This window comes from Vidua chalybeata, chromosome 7 (assembly GCF_026979565.1).
Source record: "Vidua chalybeata isolate OUT-0048 chromosome 7, bVidCha1 merged haplotype, whole genome shotgun sequence".
Lineage (NCBI taxonomy): Eukaryota > Metazoa > Chordata > Aves > Passeriformes > Viduidae > Vidua > Vidua chalybeata.
The window spans coordinates 19,895,515-19,916,313 of NC_071536.1; the positions used below are offsets into that span (position 1 = coordinate 19,895,515).

A 20,799-nucleotide genomic window follows, 5' to 3' on the forward strand; every position below is an offset into this window, starting at 1 on the left:
TAAAAATATTCAGTGCTGCTCTAACTGGTGCCTAGGAAAGTGTCTTGAATTTTCAAGAATTAGGCTAAAGAAATCCCATCTCTTCATGCTGTATCTTATTAAGTAAAGTAACAACACATTCAGTGGGAACAAAATGGGAATGCCACAGGTTTTTTGTGGTTTTGGTACCCATCTGATGTAGGATAAAACTTGTGCTTCCCACTCACTTGCATAGGTCATGGTAGGTACACATGGGTGCAAAATATATGCCCTAAAAAGTGGACAGATGTTGGAGGTCAAAAACCTTACAGGCAGGAAAAAGCAAACGAATGAACAAACAAATGAATGACCCAGCATTTGAGCTCCTGGTAGAAAAGGAATCTAAGAGCAATGTCAGCAATCTATCAAAAGAAAGTTTGACCTTTTGTTGTTTGGTTTTTTGGGGTATTGTATTGGCTTAGACATTTCTCTCTGGGAAGTTGCTTAGAACTTTGAATCACATTTACTAGCAGTTTTGCATTTAAGTGAGATCCCATGAGGAGAAAAAAGAATGTTCCAGGCCCTGTTGATCCACTTAACATTTCTGCCCAATGTCCTTGGCCTTTAGGCATAGGTGTGCCACCTCCAAACACTTTTTGAGTGTCCAGACCTCATGTCAAGGACCGTGGCTTTCACTAGACAGCAGGTGAGACACTGATCTACACATTCCACAGCAAATCTAACCTTTGATTCCTTTGGAGAGGAGTCTTCTAGACTTTGGGAGGTCTGGGGCTAATGATGCTAAATACCTTCATTGCCAAGGATGAATTCCTGCTTTTGAAGGCCTCAGTCTATTAAAGAAGAGAGGCTGCAAGAAAAAGCAAGCCATAATGAACATGAGGGAAGTCCAATATCTGTGTTTTATTATTCATAAATCTAAAATATTTCTGCCTGGTGCCAAGGCAGTCAGACAGATGGAATATACATCTGCTTTCAGATCTGCCCAAATATCTACAATGTTGTTGTGTCCAACACATGGGCTTGTACTCTGGGACAAATATGCTGGGGAAGTGAGGGAAAAATCCCCACAGCTATGAAGTGAAAGGATAAATTTAGCTAAGTCTGCCCTGAAGGTTTTCAGAAATAAGTCCCAAAAAGTCAATGAAGAACTAGATAATACTGTGTATGTACCTTTTGAACAAAGTTTTCAGTAGTTTCTTTTACTTATGCTTTGGTTCTCCCTGTGGAATTGTCTCAGAGTATGGATCATTTCCAGTGAAACTCAACTGAAAGGTGTGCTCTTACACCTATTGGGCATGGAGTCCATGGCTGCAGTTAAAAGGTAGTCCTCACTAAAACTGCTGAGACTTAAATGATCTGAATATGGACACCTCAGCAACAACTTCTTTTTTATAAACCTGCTGCATGTTGCCATGATCAGTGTTATTTTTTTAATAAAGAGCACAGATTAAAAACATAACTGACCATGTTAGGATAGCTGCAGAATGGGATAGTTGGATTTTACAGGATAGATTTTACTGTTGCTTTGTTGCTATGCTGTTTATTACATTGCTATTCTCTGGTTATCATTATTTACAGTGTGAGGTGAGTGGTTAATTATAACCAGGGATAGGCCACAAATAGGAGTAGTGTGTGCAGACACCAAGCATACTAAACTTGTTGGTTAACAGGAGTAAAACCCATTACGTTTTAATCCAGGCTTACCTTAGGAAAAATAAGGAGTCTGACCTTTGCAGGGGGTGAGGGAGAACTCTGTGTTCTGGCTTTGGTTGCAGGATGGGTTTCTGCACTTGGCAACTGGGAGTCAAGTACATATGTCACACACAGCAAAACTGACATTTCTATTTATTTCTTTTCAAAGACCTTCTCCATTCTTGATGAAGAAAACCAAAAAAATCAGATCAATGGTGTCTGTGTACTCTTTGTCTTAGTCGGAGTTCTTTCATTTTTCACACAGTTTCTCCAGGTAATAGTCCAATTTAGCAATACATATTTTTGGTTTTGCACCCTTTCTCGGTGGATGTCTCTCTCTTTACAGTCTGTTTTTATTCTCATGTGCCCCAGGGTTACACCTTTGCCAAGTCTGGTGAGCTGCTTACAAGACGGTTAAGGAAAATTGGTTTCCAGGCTATGCTCGGGCAAGACATTGGTTGGTTTGATGACCGGAAGAACAGCCCCGGTGCTTTGACTACCAGGCTTGCAACAGATGCCTCACAGGTCCAAGGGGTAAGACCTGGCACCTTATGAATCCTTTTGCTATAGACACTGATTGAAGGCTTATTTTGGCATGTTGTCACAGAAATTAGCTACCATGCAACCAGCCAGATCAATTAAGCCAATTCTTGGTAAGCCAATTAAGCTGATTCTATTAATAGACTGCCACTGTGGAAGCAATAGTAGTATATGGTATACCATAAAAGTACAAAAAAGAACTCAAAAATCAATAAAATAACAACCAACAATGAAATGGGAAGAAACACCCAGTGTAGAAGTTTGATTTCCTTTTTTTTTCTGGAGATGAATTAGCTTTTTGCCACAATGTTAAAGTGTTTATTTCAAAAACACATCAAAATAGTATGTTAGTGACAGTCATTAATACCCATGTTTTCCAGTTTTCAGCATGGTATTGTGCATGTTGTGGCAATTTTGATCTAAACTGACAACCCACTTGAAAAACCAATCTGCAGTACTGGGTGGTGCTCCAGCTGGGAATCCTGCAGCCACTTTCAGTGTTTGGGAAAGTGAGACACTAGCTACTTAGTTCCTTAGTGGCTAAGGGTTAAATCATGCTGAGCTATGTATCTGAACTGATCCTTAGGTAGAAGTGAGTCAGATGCCATTTTGCTGGGCTGCAATGCAAGCAATCTCCTAGAAACAAGGAAGATGTACAGATTTATTTTGTTGCAAAAATTGTCATGTTTCAGCTTGATTGAAGATTGTAAGTTAGTTTTAAAAAACTTCAAACAGGGGTTTTAGAGAAGAGGTTTCCAAAAGCCCTGTCAGCAGCAATTTCTACAGAATCAGAGAAACCTGTTGCAAACCTCACAGGCACTTACAGGATATATTTTAATTGAAATAAATAAACTTGTAAAACTCTGACTGAACCATTTCATGTCCTAAGGGACATCTTTGTTTGAAGCACAACAGTGAGGCAAAGCAGTGAGGCACAGCCATCCAACCCACAGCTTGCAGGGGGTGAGGGAGACCAGAGCTACCTGTGCAGCAGTGCCCTGCACCTTTCACTGCCTGACACAGACCTTGCTGTAGGTCAGAGGAGGAGGAGATGATGAGCATTTTGTGCTGCCAAGTTCATACCCTGCAAATGAGTTTGACTGAAATCATCAAGGATATCAAATGTACATTTTTATTCTAATACATAGCAATATTGTTCCTATTCAGGGTGCTGTTTACTGCTATGAAAGAAAATTACTTCTGAGTAAATAAGTCTATTAGAAAGAATAGCATTGTTGAAGTACATAAGGAGCAGACAAATGTATTCAATAAAGAAGATGTCAAAGCTTTTTTTTTTCCTTAATAAAAGGTTAGGCAGAAATGCAACTTTGTTTCATCCCTTTTCAGTGATGTTGCTTACTGATTTTAGCACTGCTGAGGCTTTGTTGTTAATAGCTAAGCTATAAAATGGTCCAGTTGATTATTTATATCTTCATGGATAAATGTAGAGGCTAAAAAATGTATTCAGATGAGTGATTCTCCAGGGAACCAAGACAACAGATTTCAATAATTACATTATCCTTCTCACAAACAGTAGAAACAATCTTCTGAATTCCCAATGGAAAATTTGGTGGATCAAAGGAATATTGGACATTTGCAGTTCTGCTCTTGATCTGATTAACTGGAAACAGTATATCCAGAGTGGATAAATTCCAGTGCATTCTAGCTGTTAGTGTCTTATGTTATTTTAATTCACAGTTTTCTAAAGTTTTATAGGAAGAGCTGTTTAATTTGTTTTTGAAGTACAAATCAATGATGTCTGTTTCTTTTCTTCAAAGGCAACTGGATCGCAGATAGGAATGATTGTCAATTCCTTTACTAACATTGGGGTGGCCATGATCATTGCCTTCTACTTCAGCTGGAAACTGAGTTTGGTAATAATGTGTTTCCTGCCATTTTTGGCTTTATCTGGAGCTGTGCAGGCTAAAATGCTGACAGGATTTGCCTCGCAGGACAAGAAAGCACTGGAAGCTACTGGACGGGTAATGCTGTTTAAAGACTAATTTATATTTGCAGTCACCGGTAGATGAAAAATCAGTCTTTAGGGACCATCAGTAATTCAAATGTCATGAAACTGGCAATGCTTTGTTAATAAGTTGCAATATTTCAGCTTGTTAAACCATGGAAACAGCATTGGGAACTCCCAATACTGCAAAAGCACTTGCTGCATGGAATGTGACTGACCTTGCAAAAGTTACTGGACTGAAGTGGTAGACACAGATCTCTCAGCAGTCTGGTTCACCTTTGTTGGGTTTTATTTAAACTCCCATTTGCTGATGATCTGTGATTAAGCTGTCCTCAGAAAGCAGTGATAGCTGTTCACCTAGAAATGCTCGCACCTGAGAATCTGGCACTGAACCACAAATCAGTATGTGGATTTTAGAGAGGACAGTTGTTCCTTTGGTGGGTCGCACCAGCTTAAGAATTAAGCTCTTAGCCCTTCCCATCTTAAGAATTAGGACCTGACCAATTGCCTGCACCCAGAATAATTAATTATTTACAAAATTCTTAAATCAAAATACTTCCTGACAAAGAGAGAAACTTCACTAATGAGTCAAGACAACAGCTCTTACTCAATAGAACAACCCAGAGGCTATGATGAAGTCGTATTTTTAAGCAATGCTTCAGCAGTTTTGGTGATGATTGATTGTGTCTGGTGTTATTTTCTAATTTATTTGCCAGCACTGCATCCAAAAGCTAAAAACACCACATTCTTCCAAAGTGATTGCTCATGAGCCACGCTAACCATTGAAAAAGTCTGCACAATCCAATTCACAATACCTATTATCTGCTCATACCTATTATCTTCACATTGAATGATAATGCAAGACTGACTCTCAGTTTTGGCCAGGAAAAAAAAACCCTGAAACTGGATTTCTGATTGTCTACCTTCAGATCTTTTCCTACATGCTGAAAACATTCATAAGCTATAATACCACACTTGCCTCCCAAAGGAATGTGTTACATTATGAATCTACTATCAAAGTCCAAGTAAACTACAGCATTTAAAAACAATTTCTTAGTAAAATTATTTGAGATTAAAAGGGTGAAATTAGGACCAAACAAGCCGTCAATTTACTTCTGTAAGTGAAATTGTGGTACTCTTTTATTGGGATATAAACCCAAATTCTGACTGACAATAAATTACAATATGAAGCCTACAACTAAAAAAAGTTCCACACAAGTTTCTGTGGGGATTATCTCATAATTTCCTGTGTTGCATTTTTCTATGTGCATAGGCAAGCATTTGCTTACTCTTTGCCTATACACAAGATAAAAATCTTGGAAATATTGTCACTGAAGATTTTATATGTTCCATCTCATCAGCCTTTTGGACATCAGAGAGGGAGAGAGGGTGAGCAGGTGAGGAAAGTTAGTAAATTCAAATGGATACAATTGATGAAATGGAAGTTTGGGATGCTATCCCTTTTAACTCTTTCTCTGACTATTGTGAAAAGTAACACAAAACAATTGAAATAAACATATTTAATTAATAAATCCATGCAACCAAAGAAGTTCCTAAAACAATTTTTCCTTTTGTGGGAGTCATATTTATTCACATTATGTAAAGTAAGTCACAAGTGAGAGCATGTGCCTGATTCCCTAAAAGTACTTACAGTAACAGCTCCAGTGGAGCAGGCAGAGCATTGCTCTTGAGGAAATCAATAGGTAATTGCTTATAGGAAAAGTTCTCTTTAGGCTATCTGGTGTTTTGGCCAGTCTGTATCATGTCTGAATGAATTTATATATAGCATCAGTGTCCTGAGCTCATGAAAGAATCATGCACTTGTGAGACCACACTCTAATTTTCCAAGTAAAAATTAGGAGTTTATACCCATTTTTTTTTCTTCTTCCAGATTGCCAGCGAAGCTCTCTCTAACATCAGAACAGTAGCTGGGATAGGAAAAGAGAAAATGTTTATCGACAATTTTGAGAAGCACCTGGATTTGCCCTACAGAGCTGCAATCAAAAAAGCACACGTGTACGGACTCTGCTTTGGCTTTGCCCAGAGCATTGTGTTCATTGCCAACTCCGTCTCTTACCGCTATGGAGGATTTCTCGTTAACACTGAAGGACTCCATTACAGCTTTGTGTTCAGGTGAGAGCTGGCTCAGAGCCACAAACACGTCTCCAAAAGTTCTGGACTTGGTGTGGTGTTCAGTTTCCTGATGGCTTCCCAAGAATGACCGTTTCCCCCTTCCCCACAGGGTGATCTCTGCAATTGTCACCAGTGGAACTGCTTTGGGAAGAGCTTCTTCCTATACCCCAAACTATGCCAAAGCCAAAACATCTGCTGCACGCTTTTTTCAACTGGTTGATCGGCTTCCTAAAATCAGTGTTTACAGTGAAAAAGGGGAAAAATGGGTAAGAGTGGAGACGCGTAATTTGTGATGTCAGCTCACTACAGGCATGGATGTTGCACTACTGATTTAGGAGTCGATGAGGATCAATACTTTACAAGAAGGTTATGCTGATTGTAATTTTTTTTTTCTTTGCTGTTTTGGAAGCAAGCTCTGTACTAGACAGAAACAGCAGTACAAAGTCAGCTATTAGGAATTTATCAGTGTAAAACTCCTGTAAATTGGAATGGAACCGATTTGGGTGACTTACAGAACAGCAAGCTCTTATTTCCTGCTTTACAGTTCATGACAAACCTTACTATTGCTGATTATAATTAAGGTTTTTCCATTCACATCAAACTGGTGGGGAGTGTTCATAAGGAGGCAAAGAATTGTTGAGTCAGACAAAATGCAAATGCTCAGTTTCTGGTGAATTGGAAAGTCAGACCCAGAAAATTGAAATTACTTATTTTATACACAGTGTCTATATTAAAATGAAAAATGTGCCCATTTGCAAGGCAATACCATTTCCAATTTATGCCTCTGACCAGTACCATGCAGGGAAGCATAAGCAGAGAAACAGTGTTATGACTAACAGCTTCACCTCTAGGACAGCTACTCCAGTATGGTTTTTTCCCATTTCCTGAGATAATTTCATAAGTACAAATGTCAAATTTTAAGCAAAAGATGCAAGAATTGATCAAAAAAAGAGTTGTCTTGTACTTTACAATTAAGGTTGAGCTTGAGCTCACTGTAACATCTTTTTCTTTTCTCCAGGATGATTTCAAGGGAAGCATTGAATTTCTTAACTGTAAATTCACATACCCTTCTCGGCCTGATATTCAGGTCCTGAAAGGACTCTCTATATCTGTTAAGCCTGGACAGACCTTAGCATTTGTTGGAAGTAGTGGCTGTGGAAAGAGTACCAGTGTCCAACTTCTCGAGCGTTTCTATGACCCTGAGAAAGGAAGTGTGGTAAGCAAAGAAAATGTGGTTTCTGTGCTCTGGTTTTCAGCAGTGCTCCAAGGGCCTTCTGCCTGTGTCCTACTGTGCAGCCTAGCAGTGGTGGCTCATACATGTGCAGTTGAAGGCTTCCTCTCCTTCTCAAAAGGACAGATGTGGACTATTTGGACAGTTCCCAAGTATTATCTCAGGCATATTCAGACAAGATAAGAGAACTACATGTCTCAGGTGCACTCTCGTGCATTAGGCATTTGCCTTGGTAGCTTCTGTATGAAACATACAAATGTATGCTGTAAATTGTGAAAGCACAAGTAAAATCAAGTCTGAATGGAGCAACAAAGAGCCTGAAACTTGCCTAGATTTAACTTCCAGTTATTCAATTACTGATAGCTCGGAAAGCTTTTTTATGTTTTCCGAACATAAATACTTACCCATCTAGATTGATTTATCTTTCTCTGGAAAAAATCTGTGTGGTGATCACTATGTCAGGAAGGCAATAAAGCATAAGCTTAAACTTAAGCAATTAAATAGTTCAGTAGGACTTCTGTAGAGCAAATGATCCAGTGTATTTTGTGGTATGGATCAAAGCCATACCACAAAATACACATCATGTACAAAGGAGTCAGAGACAAGCAATTCAACCAATCACTTTAAATCAGTTGTGTTTGTGTTTTAATGATATGGTTAAATAATTTCGTTTTGCTATAAACTATTTTGGTATTGCAATCTGTTGTTTTGTAATGATGTTTCAAGTTTTCTCCCATTTCCTCATAGTTAATAGATGGACATGACTCTAAGAACGTAAATGTGCAGTTTCTTAGATCAAAAATCGGAATAGTGTCACAGGAGCCTGTGCTATTTGACTGCAGCATTGCTGATAATATCAAATATGGCAGTAACACAAAAGAAACAACGATGGAAAAAGTCATAGAAGCAGCCCAGAAGGCTCAACTGCATGATTTTGTCATGTCTCTGCCTAACGTAAGTAGCTGCAAGGCCTTGGCTGCTCAGTGTTCATTGCAGGAGTTGCTCTGAAACCAGTTGAAGTTGCTACATGCATGCACCTTTTATGTCCTTTTACAGCCTTGACAGTAGGAGCAAGAGGGTGCTGTGACCATTTGTTTAGTTCCTTAGAGACTGGGTGTGAGTTACTACTGAATTCTTACACAGTAGGCAAACACGTAAATCCTGTTCCCAGCTGTGGGAGATTTGCCTTGTGAGTAGGACAGGATACTTAGACAAAAATATTTGAAGCTGGCTTCAAATAGTACACTAGCTTATGTACACTTAAGAAGTATTTTAATGCACTAAAATAATATAAACATAAAAAGAACATATGGATACAATTTAGGCACCTAAACAAAGCACTTTTCTAGAAAGCCCTTAAATCACTTTCAGCCTCTTCTCCCAAATCTAGGGCAGGGAGAATTCTTTTTGCCTCAAACAGCCAACATTTTGCTATCATATTTTCCTTCCAGGCTCATTATTGTGCTGCCTGGGCCTCAGGACCATGTGCAGACAAAGCAGAGCTTGGAAACCTCACCCCAAACATGTCTGCCTGTATATTGTTTCTGCATTCCCAGGTTCTGCAAGTGGTCAGCAGTGGTCTACTTTCTTTCCTCTCTCTTGCTCTTCCTTTAGCTGTGTACTGGTGTGTTAAATTACACCTGAATAAAATAGTAATACTAATAAATATACTAATAATAAATATACTAATAATATATAATAAAATACTAATAATGTATATTTTTCAGAAATATGAAACTAATGTTGGGGCTCAAGGATCCCAGCTGTCTCGTGGGCAAAAGCAACGCATTGCCATAGCAAGGGCCATCATACGAGACCCTAAAATTTTATTACTGGATGAAGCTACGTCTGCTTTAGACACAGAAAGTGAAAAGGTAAATGTGCAGTGATAATCAATAAGGGAAAGTTAACACAATGGCCTACAACATACAATACCTTTTTCGTTCTATAGAGATGCCAATATACTCTGCTGCATGATTGCACATTATTCCACATTGTGAATTCAGCACTTTCACCTTTAATGATCTTTCCAAGAAGTGCAGGAGGTACAGCTGTAAGAAAATGCAGCCAGCCCCAAGTGCTCTTAAACTATCTATGAGGCAGCACTTCTTCAGAAATGTCTGAATTGCCTGGATTTCAAAGCATTCAGCTGACATTTAGCATGGCAGCAGAGTGAAGGCCTTCCTTAATTTCTACCTCTACCCCTTGTTTGTACTACTGGTAAACAGAGTCCATGACCCAGCTAAGCACATCAATATCAGAACCTCTGATTTAGTCTCTGTCCCTTTTACAAGTCTTGCACAATATGGTTAATTAATCTGAAGCAATTGGGCTCCTCCAGCTCTGAGCTCTGTTGTATTTTCACATTTTAATTCTGACACTTTGTCTGTTGCCTTTAGACTGTGCAGGCAGCGCTGGATAAAGCCAGAGAAGGGCGCACCTGCATCGTCATCGCCCACCGCTTGTCCACCATCCAGAACGCTGACATCATTGCTGTAATGTCACAAGGACTCATCATTGAAAGGGGCACTCATGATGAACTGATGGCTATGGAAGGAGCCTACTGGAAGCTTGTTACTACTGGAGCCCCAATTAGCTGAATTACTGTGATTCTAAATTTGAAAGATTTCTGTAAGCAAATACTTTGTGGTAGGTATGTGTATGTTGGTGCTCCATTGTGCTACAGAGTGAGTGCTCTACAATACAGTGAGATCTGTAGAACCCTGAATGTATGTAGCTATCTGCATCAAGTACACTTGTCCAGCACATGCAAGGCACTATGCACAGGCTGATGCATTCAGGAAGTATCTTAGCCCACTGATAAGGGAAAAAAGTGGCAAAGATCTTTCCTGGTGATCTGGGGAGTTGCCACTACCTGCAGTCAGACTGCACAGTTCTGTCACGCCTCAAGTAGTGATCAAGGAAGACTCTGGTGTTCAGGAAACTGCCCTTTCTCTAGGTAAGCTGAATGAGTGAAAACAACCCCTCAAATGATGCTGTACATCTGAAGGGATCAAATCTATCCTAACGTCTGCTCTGCAGATGATTTCAGCAGAGGCCTTTCCTGTGCATGCAGAAGCCCCGCTCTTTCACCCATTGTACCACACATGTCAGTGGTGCTGTTGGGGGAGGCTGGGCTTCCCTTGTGTGCACCTGCAGCACTGACACAGCTGTGCCCCTTCAACAAACAATCAGTACTTACAAAGAAGGCAGCTCCACAAAAGTAAGGAAAGCAACCAAGGTAAGGAACAGAAGCTGGTGAGGATCATTTCCTAGCCCATAACTCTCCAGCTAACAGTCATCATTCTAATCAGCTGTCAAAAAGATTTTTGAATAGGAATAAATGCCTTGGTTAAATTAATGTAAAATTCTATGCTTAATCATCAGTTATTTAAACCACTTCTACTGAAATGGTGATGGATACGTTCTTTTCTTCAGAAGGTACTACAATCATGAGTGAAGGTGGAAAAAATAGGCATAATTAGTTCTTTGTATTAAATACAGTTGATAAACAGAGCAACAATATATTCAGAAATGACAAAGGTCAGGAAGGAGCTTCTTTTGGGAGAAACTTGTGTCTGTCACAGTTTATTGTAGCATCTACCACAAGTTTCACTGAAATATGTTATTTGTTATTGTCTGCAGTACAACAGGACTGTTTTCTTTAGTGACTAGGATCTTGGAGAAAAGCAGATAGAAAGTATAGATTACAGTTTCAATATTTAAATATTGATTTTAAACAACAGAGTATCAACTGGAAAAGTCATTCTCCATGTCCTAAAACCTGCATCTCTGGTGGGTGGGGGGGTGTGCAGGCAGGTTTCCACTCACTTTGTACGTCACACCACTTCTTATGAAATACTGCAACAGTAGCAGTACATAAATAGAGCTGTAAGTGTAAAAAGTTTATTAGCATACATCCCTTAATTCCAGGCAGCAAAATCCAATTTCAACTTTTATACAACTCCGTTATCAGAATCACTGCCACATACCCTATTGAAATCACACAGCCAGCACTGAAATGGCTATCTCTCTAAGGAAGTCTGTATTTTAAACCTTAACTGAAAAGTATAAGCTGCATTATTTCCTTTAATCTTTTTAGTCTTGTTACATTTCAGAGCAATAGGTAAGTTGGATGGCTCAGGAAACTATTGGCAGAGTGACTATCAATAACCTGCAGACATGTGTATGTGATATTTAATTAATATTATTTTTCAAGGCCACAGAAAAAGAATGACTCTTCATTAAAAATTACAATGACTATGTAAACTTATTTAATAATTCTTTTTCCTAAAGGGCAATAACTTTGTAACCAAATTAAACCAATAAATTGTATTTTTTTAATGGCTCTTGTGCTCTAGCATTTCTTCTCTTACCCTTCAGCCAAGCACATGAGTATGTGGGAGCAGCCAGCAACTATCATGTCTGTGACAAGGGTTTGCTGTTCAGGACAGAGCTGCTGAGAAGGCCAACTCCTGCCTGCACAGGAGCCTGTTGTCTCCCTACAGGAGCACAGGGCCACAGCCCAAGCTGGGTGATTGTGCTGCTGCTCTTCAGTCTAACATTATCCTCTTTCCAGGCAGCTGGGAAACACAGCTAAATTTTGGGAAGGGTGCCACTCCAACAGAATGAACTCACTGCATTTGATGCCACTTTGTTCCTATGTGCTGTTGAAAAATCTCTGGTACCTGGGCAAAGGGATTGGATTGCAGGTGGCACTACATGGTGCATGGGCATGGGCAGCAAGCCTTGACTGAATGCTCAGTGCAGAGCTGGACTGGTCTTGCTGCTGCAGCTGCCTCACTGGTAAAATGTCCCAGCCCTGGGTCTTGGTGACAATATTCCCAAACCATTCCCAAGTCATTTGCTGACATCTTTCAAGCCAGACCCGAGTTATTACTCTTGACAGTAGACAGTGTCATTTGGTGTTTCCTGCTGTATGCTTCTCTGCATGGTCCATGGCAGCTGCATTTTCCAATACCCTATTCCTCTAGGCAGATATAACCATGATACTGTTTTGGGATAGCACCTAACTGGTCTGCAAACACAGTTCCTGCTCCAACTAGACTCCTCTGGGTAGGAGCATGTCAGAGTCCCTCCACCAGGAAGGCTAAACAGGGAATGGGGAGGATAAAAGGAAAAGCTGCAGAGTAGCAAGAGTGTTGTGAACTGAATGTCATGACAACTTGTCAGCTAGCTGGTATGAGAAGGGACAGCTTCAGTTCATATAATTCCTGCCTCATGAGACTCTTTCTGCAGAGACGTGGAAGTACTTTTGGAATAGCATTTTCCCAATGCTATTATGGGCATCTCTAAGTCAGGAATTATTTGGTATCTCTAAGTCAAGAATAAAAGGTTAAATTTCTCCTGGGATCCTACTAGTGGGAGCAAAGGGATCAGTCCTACACTTTCCACTCTCTTTATTAACAGGAAAACCTTAATTCAAAAGGTTTGTGGCTCAAACTAAGCTGAGTTGCTAGCTCATCCTGCAAGCTTATATGTGCTGTATCTGGTTCCTGGCTCCTGATTTTCAATTCTGATTCTATCAAAATATCACAATTATCTTGACACTTTTCTATTCCACCTCTCTGGAAAAGGCTGGAAAACTCAATCAACCTGCTACTGCTCTGCAATGCCTCTGTAGGTCATCTCACTAGTAGGGAATAACAAAGCACACAGTATCTTGAACACAGCTGAAATCTTTGTCATAGCTGTCTTTGTTCTTCATTGTTTGTGTCTAGACCCATGAACTTAGTGATTTTGCTTTAGGAGCCACAATTATAGAAAAGAGTGGTTTCAGGTCAGCTGCTGTGGGAAAAAGTTCAGAGAACCATTAGAGAAGAATTCAGGAGATGCACAAAGCAGAATATTCCTCAGACTTAAAAGTAGATGACTAATTTTCTTAAGTCATGGTAGTCTTACTAGGCTCTTAATTAAGGATGCCTGTTTCAGATTTGCTTCTGTAATTTGCATCTTGTTAATTCCCAAAGGCTAACACCAAACTATTCACCTTGTTTACCCAATTAAATAAGATTCTTTCAATTACCTCCTACCTAATTGGACGTCTAGAAGCAATATCATGTTTACATCTTCTAAGCCTTATTGCTTTCAGATCATATATATGCACCCCTCATTACTCATAGCCAGGCATACTAAGACTATATATATATATAGCTTATATATATATATATATAGAGAGAGAGAGAGAGAGAGCGAGTTTTATGGGATGGTATCAGCAAAATACTGCTTAAAGATTGTGCACTGAAAGGGAATATACAATAATAGATGCCAAATAATGAATAAAGTGGAAAGTATCCCTTTAGAAAATCCATTTTATATAGCAAACATATATTCAACATATTAGTTACTTGTGTGCTTAGTTAAAGAATAGAAACTTGAAGTGACAGTCTGCAACCATATTTTCATGTTTACACAACTACTAACAATGATTCAGGCTTGTGACTGTGGATCTGAGAGAATTAGCAGGGAATTACCTTTGCAATACAGGAGCATGAACAACATCCTTGAGGTCATCTACTGAGATAATTTCATTACTGACAACTTTTTTCATTTGTTGCTCTGTGTAGATGTACAAAAACCAAAGATTTTTTACACCATATTTAAGCATTTTCCCTATTGAAGGTGTGATCTGTATCATTCATAATTCATATGACCACTTTCAAAAAGTAAAAATGACAAAAACCACACAGTAATGCAAAAATATATTCTACAGAGTCCAATGGCAATAAACTTTTTTTTTTCTCATCTGACTTAATCAGAAGCTGGTTTGCTCAGGAAGCTCAATAAATTAAAGCCGTGTTTATAACTATGCTGGCCTTTTTCACAGTGCCTAGGTACAGCTGTACAGTAGGTGGAGTGATAATGTCACACCATTATGTAGCAGTATAACGCACAGTATCTATTTATTAAAAAAAATATTGAGTATCACTATGTACAACTCATGCTTGAAGCATTATCTAGCTAGAGATGGACAGAACTAAAACACCACCATATGGCTAAATAAAGATGGTTGGTTATACTTTAAAATTTCATTATGACCCAGAGTATTGGGCCATTTCTAACCATACTGCAGGGTGCTTCCAATATTTCTAGGAATAAAATCAGCAACTAATATTTCTCAGCTGTTTGAGTGTACTGATTTTGGATGTACTGGTTACTTACCAGGAATACCTCAAAGATGCAGTGGCATCCCCTTGGTTTAAATGAATTAGCAAAACTGCCTTTGCAGAGGGCTCTCAAACAGTTCACATCCATCCCCACATTGCTAACCATTTTGAAACTTTACCTAATTCAGTTTCTTTTCAGTTGTCCTCATTAATGAGTGGACACAGTACGGAACCAAGGCAACTACAGTCAGAGGCATAGCTGCGCTCTTACAAAAAGAGAGAATGTAGAACAAATACTCAGTATGAGTAGGTATCTTAACAAAATTATACAGCTGCAGGGTAGCTAAAGAAGCAGCTATACACAATATGCGGAAACTTATCTTGCAGCTATTTATACCTTTGCAGCTTGTGATGAACATTTCAGAATTAATTCCAAGACCTAAACCAAAGAGTGCACCTAAATTCCTCACCAGTCCAGCAAATGGAGTTGTGTCAATGTTTATCCAGTCTGGGTTGGCACACCACTTCTTGGCCTTTGGAACAGACCATAGCAAGTCAATATCAAGAAGCTTGAGGGATAGATAAAAGCCAAGGGCAAAGATGAAAAGAAACAAGTTTGTCTTGATGTACATTTTCAAGCTTGCTGTCTGAATAGCAGGGGTATGCTCAAATGCTTCTGCCACAAGAATTCCTGTGGATTAGAAATTCAATGTTACAGGGAACAACAGACTTGTGCTTTGAAGAAGTATTTTCTACCGTGTCCCTACAGAATTTGACTTTTAAAGACAGAAGAATATATCTATGTAATAAATATCTATGTGTGTGTCTATATCTATATCTATATATATATATATATTTATACATACACATATACACACACAATTTACCACTTTTGCAGTACATTACAAAATCTTTCCTCCCACTCAAAACTGCCACTTTGGAAAAAAAAAAATACCAAGCACTACATGGTTTTGATATGAGGCATACCTTAAGGCCTGACTGCATCTCCCAGATGACAACCTATCAAATATTAGATGTAAACTGGAACATTCCTTTTCCAAAAGAGTCCCTCACTCAAAGACTGGCTCCAGCAATGCAGAATTCAACACCAGTTCCCACACAGGCTTTGAGTGTTGTAGGAAAAGACACAGAACACACTTATCTTCTCTTGTACTCATTTTATCCTGGTTGTGAAGAGGGAAAGCTGTTAACCAGCACTGCCCAGGTGCACTGCATCCATGAAAGAGAACATGAGCAGGAAGCCCCTGCTAAATGCACTGGTCACCCTCCTTAAAATCAGATAGATACCAGAGATACTGCTTACAGTTTGGACTCCATGAATATCAATTTATAATATGCTTAAGTAACTCTGAAAAATGTACTTTAGCGTCTTAAATCACTCAGGGAGTTTGTCCTGCTATTTACATTTTTTTTCCATTTTGTCCCAGGTCTCTGTGTTTGTCCACATTGCACACATGCTATTTTGCAACTGGACACCATTTGAAGTGACCCAAATAACTTCCTCCTGTGAGGAAAGGTCAGAGCCATGTAGAAGCAACTTCCTCTCTGATCTCTTCCACACAGGCAGCACAGTTAAAGATCAGATGCAGCCAGTACAAAGCAGTCAGAGCTAGTCTGATGCAGTGTGGACACAATACAGTCAGCATCAACTGGCAGGTGGACAAGGGCTCACTCCCTTCACTGTGAATTACATAGGCAGTAGGTACATTCTACGTCACAAATTATACCTTCGGACTATTATCAAATCCGAGACTTTCCAGAAAGTGGAGAGCACCACTGGGGCTTCAAGACAAGTCCAACTACCGAAAATGTCTTGTCTTCTCTCATATTTAAAAAATAAAATTGCATATAGGCTAAATAGGAAAGAAAAAATAGCAGCATTACCAGCAAATACTCCAAGAACAACTTGATGAGGGAAATGTGTTGCTATGAATACTCTTGAGATGCACACACTGATCTGGATAATCCAAAAAATACTCCAGAGGAATGACCATGTTAATCTAAGAGGGAAAAAGAAGATGCTTAAAAGTTAAGACAAGATATTTCACCTACTTATTTACCCCAAGGCCCATCATGTAAGGCTCATGCTTTTACCAGCAGAGGTTGACTAAGTAGAGTAGTTTAGAATTAGATGATTAAAAACTAGAAGTCAGTACTAAAACATTATCAGGAGAGGTTACATTAACAGATCTCAGAAGTTTCAGGTCCAAGACACCTCTGCCGTTTAAGTGATGAAAGTCATCAATGGCAGATTAAATTAGGACTAATACCTTAAACATATCTCTCATCGTGCAGTCATAGCTATTTGCAAAACTCAATTATTTCATGACAAAATTCACACAGTATGAAAACAACCTTGCAGCCTTAGAAAGAACAGCCACCAAAGCAATTACAGGACTTTTCCACAGAGCTGAGCAACACATTACAGTGAATTTTGTCAACATTACGTGCACTTGCTTTAGAATGGGCAAAGGATGACTACCAAAGCAGTAAATTTATGTACTAACCAAAAAAATCCAACACATAGTGACAATTATAGAATTAAAAATTTCCAGCACTGAAGATTTAGGACTGATTCAGAGATATTGTATGCAATGTCTGTAAGTTGAATGTCTGTAATTGTATGCAATGTCTGTAAATAAATACCAGACTATACAAAAAGAGAAATCCTCTTAATATACTTTTTCTTCAGCTGAAGTAGATTATAATAAAGGGTTGTTGGCTTTTTCACAAAATAGACTAAACTGTGAATATTTATTTAAATTAAGTCCATTAAAAGCATAGCATATATTTAAAGAAATATCTCAATATAATGAGTTGGAATCATGGAAAGACACTGACCTGTGAAGGGTAACAGCTGATTTATCTTTCCATCTAACTGTGTAGCTAAGTGCTGCTGTGACCATTACGTACCAGACGCAAGATGATCCCATGGCATGTCCAGATGGGCTTCCTAGTAAAAACAAAAAGGAAATATTCAACTCAAGAATGAAGACTGTGACATCTGTCATACAGAAAATGTCTACTAGTAGTTACTCAGGCACCTAATAATTTAGAAGGGAAATGGCTAACAAAGGCTGAAAGAATGTGAACTGCTTCTCAAAAGTTAATTTTTGGCAAATGAATTTTTCAGAAGGTCCACCTATAGGGAATCCATAATACTTGTCTGAAATAAAAAACGTAATAGCTTACTCATTTTATATTGGTGTAAGTTGGAATCTTGAAAGGAAAGCATATTATTTTCCCATTACTTGGATTTAAAAATTTTAAAAAGCACCTAGGGCTGTCTTAGAGCTCTAGCATGGAATGTAGAAATTATGTATGAGGAACACATAAGAAAAATTTTGAATGAACCTCCCCATAATTAAAAGGAGCAACAGAAATTTAGCTCTTTGTGACATTCTAAACTTAAGTACCAGTATAACTTTAGATAGCACTTCTAAGCTGCTTTTTATCTTATATTGCTTCTGCAATTACCATGGTGTTAACAATTGTGAGCTGTGTCTCATTATCAATATTACAATGCAGGTAATTAACATTTTGAGTAGCTTTGTAATAATTTTAGAAATGTATCTGAAGCATGGAAAAATGTGTCTTTATGCTTTACTTTGATAAATTTTATAAATATTAAAGTGCTGTAAAATATCAACCAGAATAAAAGCAGATTGTCAATGAAACTGGCACATGATATGATGCTCTAATTGCTGTACCCACAAGTACAGCACACAGCAGTCTACCTACAGCAGTCTATAACAGGGAACACTCTTTCATCTAGAGAACAACAGTGATTTCTTTTTAGTCCAAGTTATAATAATATATGTGTCATTTATTTTAATTTAAAAAGTAAAATTTTAATTTTACTGGAAGCAATATGAAACCACAGAGAAGTTCCTACAACTGTGAAAATCACCATAAAACAAGGTTTGCTGGCATAATGCAAGGGAAGTGATTCCTAAAATCACTCTGACACTTCCTTTCTCATATTCACCAGATTTACATTCAACAAATCAAAATAGAGAAAGAAAAAATTAGATCATTGGAATCTGTCAATCTGGGACCTTTACATCTTGGCTTTCTGTGGAGACAAAAGAGAAGGGACAGAGTTATTTCACTATTAGAAGAAATAATTTAGGCTCAAGAATGTGATATGAGCCAGCACTATCTAGTAGTGTGTACAGTAAAAGAATATTTCAGTGAAGTAGTAAAGCAGAAATGTCTAGGCAGGACAAGCACAATGATTTCTGACTCTCTGCATTAATTTTTGCTGTTCTGCTTGGCAGTACATTTAGAGTCACTCTACCAGCTCTTTTGTTAATTTCCTCTCAGATATGTTACACTGTAGTAACATTGTATGTTAGCTGTGGAAAAGCTTCTCTTTGTTGTCATCTAGGAATAGTACTTCATAGTTTATCTGCAAATTACCTACTTGAAACAGCATAAATTCCACCTTAAGGTTTATATTCTTAAAGTTTTACAAATACCAGAAAACAAATGGCTGCCGAGTTTTAGTTCAGTTAATTCCAGAAGTACAAACCAAATTCAGGTCCTAAACTGTTTGCCATGTAGTCATATGAACAGTCCCCTCACTTCCCTTTTGCTGAGACATGGAGTTTGGGGTTCAGGCTATCCTGGCAGTATTTGGATCTGCTTTTCTCATGTCTGTGGCTGCTTCTCTAATCTTTTAATATAAATTACTATTTTAAAAGTGTGTGAAGTACCACGTAAGCTCATACAATGATTGTGTGCACACAACACCTGCACTGACTGCACCTCCTCTTGCTAACGAGAAACAGGTCAGTGACAGTCTTAATGGTCCAGTGTAAGTCTCGTAGTCATTATAAGTGCAAAGAAGGAATCAACATAACAGTCGTACCCACTGGACAGAAATAGGAAAGACCTTTCAGAAAGACAGTAACAAGAAGAAACGCCTTCCAGTTCAATGAATCAAAATGAAACACACTGACTGTCTCCTGAGCCAGGGCTCAGGTCTACACAGCACTGAATGGGCTCAGTTCTGAAGGCTTTTGATAAGATCTGAAGGACTTCAACACTTTGTGTTAAGTCCCAAATGAAGTAACTTGAAAGAAACTGCAGATTACATAAAGACCAGGTATTATTAAACCCTGCCTCATACAAGGGCTTAAGCTTCTTGTTTACAATTACAATGGGAGGTTATGCAGGGTACTATTAACAAAATACAGCTATGCAAACTGCTTAAAAGCTTTCAGTGGCATTGACAAGTTGCAAAGCACATAATTTCCACAGTCAGTATTTTCTTGCACAACAACTTAAACTAAATTTAGTTAGCTCAGTGCAAGTTCATCTTATTGCGCATATTAGGGTTGCACAACTTCATTTAGCTTCACCAGTATTGCATTTGATTTCCACAGAGAAGATAATGAGACATAAAAAATGAAAATATATTGAAAAGGTACATTTAAAAAATAATTTTTCCACACACTCTCACACACACATTCAGTGGCAGTGTCTGGTTCTGGTTCATTTCCACTTGTGATACATTATATAATCGATTGCTGAGACTGTTGTTATTTACACTGAACCATCTATTTAGTTTATGGGGTTGAATATTTGTTGCAACAGCAAACAAGCCCTCAAACTCAACAGCCCTGGGCTCTGAAACACATTAAACAATGTATTTCACAAGTTTTGTGAAAATTTATTTTCAATACACCAGTTCATTCTAGTAGTAGTTATTTTTAAAGCAAGTCCCCCTCCCTTGCACCTTTTAAAGGCAATGAAGGAAATAGTCTTGTCACACAGCAAATACCTATTGTATTTCTTCCTTTACTTGTTTTTGTGTTCTATTTTATATGTGAGCTCTGAGATTTCTGTATCATATAAGACCTTCCTAAGTCACATTCTCTCCCCCTTGAAGCAGCTATCCCTATCAAATGTACCAAGGAAATCTCCAACATTTCTTACCTGGTCCAGTTTCACATGTTATAGGAAACTGTTCAAGGCATGGGCTTGACTGATTAGGATAAATCATTGTTTCTTGCACCCACCAGTAAGGGCGATGGCCAAATAAAATCCTGACCCCAAAAGAAAAAAAAAAAAAAAAAAAAAAGAAAAAAAAAAGAAAATAAAAG

The 20,799-nt window shown here is 38.4% G+C and overlaps 2 protein-coding genes across 7 annotated transcripts in view; one reads left to right on the top strand and one right to left on the bottom strand.

The window, feature by feature from the left end:
* ABCB11 (ATP binding cassette subfamily B member 11) overlaps positions 1 to 11,885 on the top strand; it is a 42,439-nt gene extending 30,554 nt beyond the window's left edge. The window contains exons 21-29 of the mRNA XM_053947170.1: positions 1,841 to 1,945; positions 2,044 to 2,205; positions 3,990 to 4,193; positions 6,069 to 6,310; positions 6,420 to 6,576; positions 7,329 to 7,526; positions 8,289 to 8,495; positions 9,269 to 9,415; positions 9,941 to 11,885. Of these exons, the coding sequence (XP_053803145.1) occupies positions 1,841 to 1,945; positions 2,044 to 2,205; positions 3,990 to 4,193; positions 6,069 to 6,310; positions 6,420 to 6,576; positions 7,329 to 7,526; positions 8,289 to 8,495; positions 9,269 to 9,415; positions 9,941 to 10,141 (1,623 nt within the window). The 3' untranslated portion in view covers positions 10,142 to 11,885. The remainder of the gene's footprint in view (positions 1 to 1,840; positions 1,946 to 2,043; positions 2,206 to 3,989; positions 4,194 to 6,068; positions 6,311 to 6,419; positions 6,577 to 7,328; positions 7,527 to 8,288; positions 8,496 to 9,268; positions 9,416 to 9,940) is intronic.
* The window catches only part of G6PC2 (glucose-6-phosphatase catalytic subunit 2), a 38,715-nt gene that overhangs the window by 10,607 nt on the left and 7,309 nt on the right, over positions 1 to 20,799 (bottom strand). For 3 of the 6 annotated variants that reach the window (XM_053947173.1, XM_053947172.1, XM_053947171.1), the window contains 4 exons: positions 20,633 to 20,742; positions 17,531 to 17,642; positions 16,574 to 16,689; positions 13,856 to 15,359 (listed from right to left, as the gene is read on the bottom strand). In XM_053947173.1, the coding sequence (XP_053803148.1) occupies positions 14,848 to 15,359; positions 16,574 to 16,689; positions 17,531 to 17,642; positions 20,633 to 20,742 (850 nt within the window). In that variant the 3' untranslated portion in view covers positions 13,856 to 14,847. Of the gene's footprint in view, positions 1 to 702; positions 827 to 8,830; positions 9,182 to 13,855; positions 15,360 to 16,573; positions 16,690 to 17,530; positions 17,643 to 20,632; positions 20,743 to 20,799 lie in introns of those variants that run through there. The other 3 variants (XR_008431756.1, XR_008431757.1, XM_053947175.1) reach the window with 2 other exon arrangements.